At 42.7% G+C, this 10,908-nt stretch overlaps 1 protein-coding gene across 1 annotated transcript; it reads right to left on the bottom strand.

The window, feature by feature from the left end:
* Window positions 1–5,142: 5,142 nt before the first annotated feature.
* Window positions 5,143–6,730, bottom strand: LOC124708734 (tRNA pseudouridine synthase A 1-like). The gene is made up of 4 exons (XM_047240406.1): window positions 6,602–6,730; window positions 6,113–6,475; window positions 5,941–6,003; window positions 5,143–5,491 (listed from the first exon to the last, which is right to left on the bottom strand). The coding sequence occupies exons 1-4, from the start codon at window positions 6,620–6,622 to the stop codon at window positions 5,255–5,257; spliced, it is 684 nt and encodes a 227-aa protein (XP_047096362.1). The 5' UTR covers window positions 6,623–6,730; the 3' UTR covers window positions 5,143–5,254.
* Between the last annotated feature and the right edge of the window lie 4,178 nt (window positions 6,731–10,908).

The following is a 10,908-nucleotide window of genomic DNA, read 5'->3' as shown; positions in this document are numbered from 1 at the left end:
CACCATAGGCCGGCACGGGCCCGGGCCAGGCCGCGCCGCCTTATGGTGTGGTGGCCCTCGGCCCCTCTCCGACTCTTCTTCGGTGTTCGGATGCTTCCGGGAAAAATAGGAGGTTTGGTCTTCGTTTCGTCGAATTCCGAGAATATTGCCCGAACAGCCTTTCTCGGAACCAAAAACAGCAGAAAACGAGAACCGGCACCGTGGCATCTTGTTAATAGGTTAGTTCCGGAAAATGCATGAAATCATCATAAAGTGCAAGCAAAACATGTAAGTATTGTCATAAAACAAGTATGGAACGACAGAAATTATGGATACGTCGGAGACGTATCAGTTGTCAGATGGCAGCCCTTCCTTTCACTTATCTGGGATTGCCATTAGAAACTGCTAGACCAAAGAATCAACACTTGATTCCCATTGTCACCAGATTGGAAAGAAAGCTTACAAGCATCTCTAGTTTCTTGTCTCAGGGGGCCATGTTGCAACTGGTGGATTCTGATTTATCCTCCATGTCTACTTTTTTTTATTATGCTCAATTCAAATTTCTCTAGGCATTTTGAATTAGTTGAATCGAATTCTTAGACAATGTCTATGGAGAGACAATATTGATACCCCTACGCATTACCTTGATGCATGGGATATGTTGTGCAAACCTAAGCATAAGGGTGGAGTTGGTATTGTTCACTTTCAGAAGCATAATGAGGCACTTTTGCTGACATATTTGGACAAATTATATAATAAGACTCATACTCCATGGGTCAAGCTTATTTGGAGAACTCACTATCAGCATCCAGTTCCACGGGCTGAGAATTTATGTGGTTCATTTTGGTGGCATCTTGGTAAATATAGACAGGTAGCCACTGTTTTGCTAGGAAAGGGAAATACTTTCATGTTTTGGTTGGACCGCTGGAAGTTTGAGAATACTACTACTCCTTTGCATGAGAGGTACCCATGGAATTTTTTTTCATATGTTACTGATGACAAGCTCACTACTGAGGAGGTTTATGGTGCTAATGATATTACTCAGCTTTTTCATCTTCCTTTATCTGCTCAAGCCTATGAGAAATTACTGGATCTCACAACCAACATGACGCGTAATCCCTTATTTGTTGGAAATGATTCATGGGTTTATTCTTGGGGAAGCTCCTATACTGCCTCAAAGTATTATCAGCATATCCATGCACATATTCAGGTAACTTGAGTCTATAGATGGATTTGGAAATCAAGCTGCATAATGAAACACAAGTTATTTGCATGGCCTTTGCTTAGTGATCGGCTGAATACAGGAGACATGTTGAAGTGTAGACACTGGAATGTCATAGAGGAAACTTATTGTGTGTTGTGCTTTACTAGAGCTTATGAAGATAGGATGCATCTGTTTTTTGAGTGTAATTTCAGCCTTGGACATATTTGCAGATTGATTGGATGCAGGGGCAAGATATTCAGTCAGCACCTTTGAGGGCCCGTGTGGGTTCTGCTAAACCTTTTTCATGGAGGTGGTCATTCTAGCCTGCTTGAACATATGGAAACAGTTCCAATATCAAAGACCTTCTTTTCAGGGATGGAAAAGGGGTTTTGTTCATGATATATCCATGCTTGTGCATAGGATTAAGAAGTAGGATCTGGATGAGCTTGTTGCCTGGATAGGCAGTCTACATTGACCTAGTTTTTGATCTAATTTTGTACAGTTAGGTTGCTTTCATTTTGTTTTGCTTTTTGTAAATATCTTTTAAAAATTATTAATAAAACACTGGGGGTTTCTTCCCCACAGTTTCATGGTAAAAAAAGGTCCATGAAAAATAGCCTTTTGGGAGAAATTTGCGAAACCAGTAATGGGTTCAGAATTCCGATCGGTCTAGAATGCTCTGAGTCAATTCCGAAATTTTGAGCCCTAATTAAGACCCACGACCGGCCGGATTGAAGGCGAGCGGCAGGGTGGTGCGAAGCGATGGGAAGATAGAGAGGAAATTGAGAGAGAGAGGCTTGGATACCGATTTATGGACAAGGGGGTGGGGTGTCGGTGGAGTTTCTAGAGAACGGTGATTATCCCATGGGTAGAGATGCAAGTGGCCAAGATAAGCGTACCCTCTACCCTCTTTGGTTAAAAAATAAACTCACATTTGACGTCATTATTTCAGTTCACTCTAATATTGCCTCACTTGCATCTATACTCATGGGGCACGAGATCAGTGTGGACGTGTTTGGTAGCTCGCATGTTCCTCACATACCCATTGGGAACAAAAAAATGGTTGTTTGGATTTCCGGAAGTCTCAAAGCACTTCCGGGACAGGCCCGGGAGGAACGCTTGAATCGGCGGTTTCTCTAGGGCCAAGCATGAGTGCGACAAAAATCGACAAAGTCGTGCACGTGGGAGCTCTGCGCGAGATGGCCAGAGAAGGCGAATTTACGGCGGTATTGTGTGGCAAAGCAGGGGTCACTTCCCCGCTTTCGGTTACCACCTCCATTAGCTCTCACCTGAAATCCCCATTTCCCCCCTTTCGACAGCGGCGACACGCAGATCTATCCCTCCCGTATATTCCTTGCAGTCTCGCACCATACCCTCGTTGTCCCCTGGAAGAGGAGCGTCCTCTTCATCACCTTGTCCAGCGAAGGCAGAGGTTGATCTCCTTATTCTCCGACTCTAGCTCCTCTCCATCGGATAGAGAGGCAGAGGTAAACGACACTTTTGTTCTACTGCTGGCCTAGTGGTACATACATTTACCTAGAAGTTTGTATGGTTGCTTTGGATGTTCCTAATCGTAGATCAATTTGATTAGGACGACCACACCCAGCTTCTGCATCACGCCATAGCACTCATCATTGTTATTTAGGCCTAGATCCTCCTGCTGCACAAGAGAGCAGTCGGGAGTGTTGCGTTTCCTGTCTCACCTACGGTCCAGTGTTACCACGAGATCATAAGAGGATGGCAAACCTGGACTACATCTACAACTGCAACGATGTAGAGGCTAGCCAGATGCATCAGATCAGAAAAGCTCATTTCTATGCACTTGTCAAAACGTCGAAGGAGATATGACTGCTTCAACATAGCATCCACACCTCCATGGAAGAGCAAGTAGCCATGTTCCTTCATGTTGTGGGTCGCAACCAGAGGTTAAGAGTGATCCATAGCACATTCCGGTGATCAATGGAGATTATTTCTCGCTAGTAGCAGGTGTTGTTCGCTATGCGAAATGATCAAGCCTCCATCCAAGAACAAGCCTCGCAAGATCGAGAACAGCTACAGATGGTGGCCATATGTCAGGTTGAGCACTTATTATGTGCATTCATTTCATCATACAAGTGTTATGGTCAGAAACATGGCTAACTCTTCTTCGCTTCTTAAGATTGTATTGGGGCTATTAATGGAACTCGTGTGACACCAAGGGTGCCCAAAGAACGTTCTTCAACATTCAAAGGAAGGAAGCACTAAACCATCTAGAATGTGCTAGCAGTTGTGGATTTCGACCTGAAGTTCATCTACATGCTAGCTCGTTGGGAAGGTTTTGCTCATGACGCAAACATCCTAGATGACAGCCTGCCTAGGCCTGATGGGTTGAAGATCCCTGTCGGTAAGTTCTACCTAGGGGTGCTAGATATGCATGACAGCCTGAAATTATAGCCCTCTTCGGGAAACACGGTACCATCTCAACGAGTTTAGTGCAAGGAACGGGCTCCATAATGCCAAAAAGTTGTTTAATCTGAGACACTCAAGCCTTAGATTCACCATCGAGGAGACTTTTACTCATTTGAAGAAAGGTTTAAGGTCCTTGACCATAAACCCTTCCACACTTACGAGGTTCAAGTCAAGCTGGTAATTGCTTGTTGCATTATTCACAACTAGCTCTTAGCTTGGCGCAAAGATGACTACTTCCCAAAAATTGTTGTGCCTGATAAAGTTGAGATCGGCCATGGTGTCGAGCAAGGCGACAATGAAGAACATGTTTGGTCCTTGGCCAGAAACCATTCCACATTTACGAGGCTCATATGACTCCTTTCCAGAAATTGTTGTGCGTGATGAAGTTCCATGTCGTCGAGCAAGACGACAATGAAGCATGGAAGAATGAGAGGCTCGAGTGGGCAAATGCGATGAGGCACCCCTATGATGCTCCCCCCCACCCCCACCCCCACCTCCTTTGTTGAACTCCCTTATGATTACCGTCATACTCCGTCATTCGTATTAGCTACAAACTATGATTATAAACTGCCATTTGTAGTAGCTATGGAGCATGCTTATAAAATTATGATCGTAATGGCTAGAGACTCCGCTTATGAACTGATGAATTGTGTGTGTGATGGTGGTGGGTCACCAGTATAGAGAAGACGTGACCGCAATCGTTACCTAGATGATACCAACATCCAACGTTGCATCGACAAGGTCATTTGGGCTAGGATGTAGGCAACCAATCACCATTTTTTTTTGGACCATTTGATGCAACCCAAACCACCAAACGAACCGCCAAAAGTGACCCCGTGACAAGTTCCAAACAGGCTAAATCTAGCTAGGGAGCATGCTTATAAAATTATGATCGTAATGGCTAGAGACTCCGCTTATGAACTGATGAATTGTGTGTGTGATGGTGGTGGATCACCAGTATAGAGAAGACGTGACCGCAATCGTTACCTAGATGATACCAAACATCCAACGTTGCATCGACAAGGTCATTTGGGCTAGGTTGTAGGCAACCAATCACCAGGTTTTTTTGGGACCATTTGATGCAACCCAAACCACCAAACAAACTGCCAAAAGTGACCCCCCATGACACGTTCCAAACAGGCTAAATCTCACGAAGCATGCCCCCAGAATCGGTCCGGGCTACCAAACACGCCCTATACCATTGGGTATCATTTGTACTAACTAAAACACAATGAATCATAAAGAAACTTGACAAAACATGGCATGAATCTGAAAGCAGGAAACCCATGGCACAAACATGCTCGGGAGAACGGGGCCTCGCATGCACGGGATAAAAGCATTTCGTGGAGCATCTAAAAGTACATGTCAACAAAAAAGAAAATGTTAGTGAATACCTTGCCTAGAAAATTCAAAAATAGGGAATAGCTATTTTCCATGCATTGGCAAAAAAATGCATGTTTACACTTGGCAACCATCTGAGTCCTACCAAATTATGAAGTCTCAGTGAAAAAAAAAAACCGTAACTGTGAGAAATCATACGTACTACGGCTGATACGGCATAAATTCTAGTGGAATAAACTCTGAAAATGGCACAACCCCTACTAATAGCTCTTCAAGAAAGAATCAATAGAACAAAAGTTTGCATCTACTAATCTGATGATTCCTACCAAAGCTAATTGGAGGGGACCCTTCAGGAGGCTTCAAAATTTCTTTGTCATAGTTGACTGACATGAGATACAATCCATGAGGTGGTGCTAAAAAGGCCACCTTCGCTAGTTCTTTGCGGTCCTTTGCTGCAATTATTTTTGGGACGATTCCAGGAGGCAGTCCCTCCTTCCCAACTTGAATTAGCAAAGCTGCCTGCATTACCAATAGCATGCTATTATTATGACACACAAAATTCAGGAATGCATGCATAATTCGACACTATTGTCATTCTCTAGCTATTGTTACAAACTTACAACTGAAATTCCCTGGATAAACTTCCAAGTGCCTGAAGTAAAAATCCCTAAATACCTTTTCTGTTCAACTAGTGTGATAAAGATAATCTTCTCCCTAAAACAAAGCTACAAATATGAGTGCCCAAGTTGGGCATATAATGCAATCATAGAGGTTACCCTGCCAGGTCTATATAAGGGATAGGCGGGTAAGACATGAATCAATGAAGGAAAACAAGGAAGTACCAATCTGTCCTTGCATGCACCACGTCCCAGGGTCAAAAAACGCTACTATTCGATTGCATTCAGATGATGTAACACGTTATAAAACTAATTTCAGACACACTTTTAAACAAGAGATTAAAAAAATACCATGTTCCTCACTTGTCTGTACAAAAACCCAGTGCCTTCAACCTCGAGCTGTATGATAGCATCCTGTTCAGCAACCAGAAAATGTCAGGAAACACAACACAACATCCCAAACGCAACACTGAACTTGTAAGGGTCACAGAAAGTTAAACTAAGTGATAGGGTCATCAGTCACCATTTCAGTAACATCAAAGCGTGATATCTGCTTTATGGGACTGCGGACACGATCGTTGTGTACTGCATTGGCAAAAGATGTGAAGTCATGTACTCCAACAAAATGCTTTGCAGCCTCCCGCATAGCATCTGGATTAAGTTTATGTGCACTATGGTAGGCGTAATTATTATGGAAGGGGTCCATAACTGCTCCATTATAGATCTTGTAGTGATATATTTTGCTCTTTGAGGATGTGCGAGCATGGAATTCCGGACTTGCTTCACTAATTTCCCTAACTCGAATATCAGGAGGTAGAAGCCCATTGATTGCAGAATGAAAGCTATCGAGACAATGGTAGGCAAAAGGCATGGTGAAATGTGCCACCTGAAAAACAGCACGCAACATGTTAGCGCGGAATTTAAACTTATCAACATTGCAGGATATACAAGTAGGATGATATATCAACTTGAGGCTTGTTTACAGTTGTATAATAAGATAATTAAACCTGACCCCGTGCATGAACACCTGCATCTGTCCTTCCTGCACCAACCAAACAAAGCTCCTTCCGGTCCAGCTTTGTTATGTGTATTAGTGCTTTCTCTAAAAAGAATTGTATGGTTGGAGGTGATGGTTGATACTGCCAACCTAAGAGATGATAGTAATCAGAAAATCATTTATTATTACAAAATCCTGAAGTTATGTTCACATCTTAGGGATGTTCATGTCACATGTCAAGGAAGTAGAATTACAATATAGGTGATCAATGTTGTATTTAGCAAATTAATTCAATAGATGTAATACAGTGCAGCTTTTTCCTCCATCTAGTACTAATCCAAAATAAAATGGCTCACAAGTAGTGATACATCAATTAGCTCCGCAGAGGAGTGGCAAAAAAAACTGAGCTGAAAACTGTAGGGGAGGCCCAGACAGTACAAAATTTATAATAAATCAAAAAACTTACACTTGGGGAATTTCTAACAGGCAGTGAGGGCTAGCCTAAGGTTCTCCTTCGTTCTCTAAGAAAGAAGGAAAAGCTCTCATTTAAAGGGAAAAAAACAGGAACTAAAGCTAGGGTTTACATTGTTAAAAATGCATTCCTCTGCTTCCAAATGGTCTAAGTAGAAGTAGCAATGACCTCAAAGAAAAAGGGTTTGCCAAAAGATGATTTAGCAATGGCGAGCATGCTGGCAAGATCTTAACTAGCATCTAGTCTAACATTGATCGAAAGCCAGCAGCGCTTGCTAAAAGATCTTGCATCTAGTCTAACATTGATCGACTACACATGAAGGATCTTCTCCAAAGGAAAAGATTCAGGGCCAATAATGATGGATTCTGCAGACTATGTGAAGATGGCTATCTTCAAACCAAAGACCAGAATGGTTTCATTGTCCAGGAGTGTCACCCGAAGGCTTTAGTTGTTGCTGTAAATCGTAGTAAATCAATCTGTATCCTTTTAATTTAAGAGGATCATATCTCTAGAGTTAGTTTCCAAGTTATTTAGTCCTTCCCAAGTTTGTTTGGATTCTGGCCTTAGGCCTTAAGTAATGTACGTGGGCTATTTATGCCTACCTCTAGACCCCTACGAGAAATCAATAAAGAATCAGATATATTATCTCCCCGACCCACGTTACCTCTTCCTCTGCCTCTGTTGTGCGACAACCCCTCCGCGGCTTGAGTCGCGCTACGGAGGTCCAGGGGTTCGGCGTATTGCCCTCTACGTGACAAGGAGCCAGAAGAAGGCCTTAATATTGGCGGTGTATTTGGATTTCCAAACCCACCTAGAGAAGGTAGGGGCTTCAAAGTGCTTAAATTGTAGGTTTAAACTTTATAAGCAGAAAAGAAAGGCCCCCAGCTATATGTCCAAACATCATGCTCATTCAAATTGAGGACAGCTTGAGATTGAAGAACTAGTGCCTGAACTCATGAAATTCATCAAAAGCTTGGGTTGATAAAGGAAAACGAAACACATCAATGGAATCCGCTAGCAGAAGAATGTCTTTGACTGAGGTAAGTTTATCAATTGCAAAGGAGTGGAGCCTGGGAAATTTGTTAAAGAGAATCTCCGGTGTCCAATTATCACTCCGAAAAAGGATAGAATTGCCAGACGAAAATTGAAGAACCCACAACTGTGTATGATCAAGAAATGACAGTGTTAACACTTTGTACTTTATTCTGCAACAGAATATGGCAGACGAGGTTCAAGAAAATGCAAAAGAAATATGTTCGTTCTGACAATAAGGTATTCTCGGTAGCAATCTCCAATCCATCACACAATGCTGGAAGGAAAGAGCTTACTGATGCTTATAAGCTAATAAATACCGGTGGTCACAGCATTCTAAAAGGGTAACAACTATGCAGTGTATAGTGCCTTGAAACACAGTTCACTTGTAAGCCCGAATACCAACAAAATTATAAAATTTTCCCGATAAGAAGAAATGCCGCATAGTGGCTCCATCATTTCGTTCACATTTGTTCACCCCGATAATAGCAAAAGTACAAAACTCCCTTCTACAAGACCTTTTGCTGAAATTCAGCACTGACATCAACAGGGACCCTAATGCTTTATCTTCTCTATTCAACGCAACCAACGTCCTTAGCTGAGCGCCCCAACCATTCATCACACCTAAGGATCTTATAACGCTCAAATGCACAAATTCCACCAATCTAAAGAATCCAAGTGCAGAGAAGGGGGGGCGATAAAAACCTTTGTACTTGGTACCGTCGTAGGAGATCACCATCCGCCACCTGTGCGCACTCTCCGCCGCGACCGTATCGGCCTCGTCCACCTCCGGGCGCAGCACAGCACGAAGGCTGCCATCCACGAGCTGTCACCTCACGAGAGAGACCAAGAAGCCAATCCATGTGAGATGCGGATGGGGCCATGAGGGAAGAGTGTGCGTAAGAGATGAGGAACAGGGCTTACAGAGATGTTTCCGGCGGCGGCGGCGGTAACGGCGGCGGCGGCGGTACAGAAGGAGGCGGAGGCGGAGGCGGAGGCGCGAGGAGGGGGGAGCGCGAACCGGAGGACGGCTAAACCCAGCATATCCAATCTGACGCGGAACAATAATGCGAGCAGCGGAATTTACGACTCAAAGTGTACTTGGCAAGAGTTAGCTGCCAATTTTCTTTTTCCCCACGTTTATAACAAACTAATTTGGCAAGTTCATCCTCCGCGCAGCCGCCGCCTTCTCAACCCTAGCCGCCTCCAGTTCATCCTCCTTCATAGATCGGTTTTCTCTCCTTCGGTCGGTTTCGCCGGCATCAAGGAGTGGGAACCCGATCTATGTGTGGAGTTTTTGATAAAGGTAGTGTTTTTATTAGATTATGTTAGGATTTTGGTAGCCGTCTTCTTGTTGGTTTCCCCTCAATGGAGATGGCATTGTCTGCAATAAGTGATTTTCGGCCTTTCGTTCGGCGACGAGATCTTCTTCCCGATGTCAATCGTGGTGTTGAAAGATTACAATTTTTTAGGTATGGGTCTTCAGATCTTGCTTCGCCAGATCGATTTTGGATCTTTTCTCATGGTTGCCACGAGTCGAATTATCCTCGTAGTTTTTGTCCCGGCTGCTACATCCTCGACAATGGTGATTCATACTCTTGGCTCTTCATCGACGTCGATAAGGCTAGTCGATTATTATTCCCTGACATTTGACATGCTGGTGTTGGTACTCTTGCCGATGTTGAATGGCTGTTTTAATGGTTGCGCGCGTGCACGCAGCCTTGGCATTGCGGCTCAAATTAAAATTATGGGAGAACCTTCATAGGTATTTACAGGTCTATGGTTCGTTATCTATCTTTGGCTGCCTTTAGAAGAGTACAAAATTATGTTTTGGAAGAACAAAGAATTTGAAGACATCGAAGATTTGTTATCATTTTTTAGACTTTACTTTGTAATCGTTAGAGTCAGCTCGTGTACTATTTGTTACTATAAATATATGTGGTATTAATTATTTAAAAAACTAATTTGCAAGAATTTGTAAATAAATATGTATTGGCAGCCCAAATTTTGGCTGCAAACTAAACAATGACCAAAACTTGATAGCAAACCAATATTTTGGTAGGGCTACCCGGAAACCAAACCAAACCCACGTAATTTTTTTTCTTTTCTCCTCTTGACATCTACATATATGTTAAAAAGTGTTATTAGATGAACACTCTTTTTTGGAGAGTACGTTGAGACATATTTTTACGGAGCGCCTAATTTTAAATATAAGACAACTACAACAAGTTGCGAACAATAAGCGTAGTACTAACTTTACACCAAGTTAGTCTGAAGAAAGCCACCACGCCACCACCAACACTAGTGGAGTAAAGATGAAGTGAAAAAAATGTCCCGCTCTTAATTTAGAGGTGGTCTCTTAACAACAATTTTTCTCACCTTGTAGAGATGTTACTAGAGATAATACAAAAATAATTTATTGTACATTATATTCAATTGGAATATCTAGATCATTAAGACAATACGCAATATTTTACCATTACAATTGTACATGCATAATAGGTTACCATCACATGGCATTTCCCGTAAATCCCAAGTTCGAGTTCAGGGACTTGAACTTGAAATAGATTATGCAGATTTACCACAAGAGCAATTAACTGGTACCTGATCCGTCAGATGAACCATCTCCATTTACCAATATCCCTGTATAATATAGATGTCGAATAAAAATAGCATATTCATGGACTCGAAGTATTTACGAAGGAGATGAAGCACAGAGATTTTACCCGATTCTACGACTCGAATAAAATCTCGCAGGCTACTGGCATGGGTATGCCTAATGGGCATGTCACGTGTATACCTTTGATTATGTTTTCGG

Source organism: Lolium rigidum, chromosome 4 (genome assembly GCF_022539505.1).
Source record: "Lolium rigidum isolate FL_2022 chromosome 4, APGP_CSIRO_Lrig_0.1, whole genome shotgun sequence".
Lineage (NCBI taxonomy): Eukaryota > Viridiplantae > Streptophyta > Magnoliopsida > Poales > Poaceae > Lolium > Lolium rigidum.
The sequence above is the reverse complement of the archived record's forward strand: the minus strand, read 5'-3'. Positions and strand labels throughout refer to the sequence as shown.

Coding starts and splice junctions, on each gene's coding strand:
- LOC124708734 (XM_047240406.1), bottom strand. CDS start 6,622: ATGCAGGTGTTCATGCACGGG. Junction 6,476..6,601: donor TGCAGGTGTTCATGCACGGG/GTCAGGTTTAAT, acceptor GCTGTTTTTCAG/GTGGCACATTTCACCATGCC. Junction 6,004..6,112: donor GCTTTGATGTTACTGAAATG/GTGACTGATGAC, acceptor GTTGCTGAACAG/GATGCTATCATACAGCTCGA.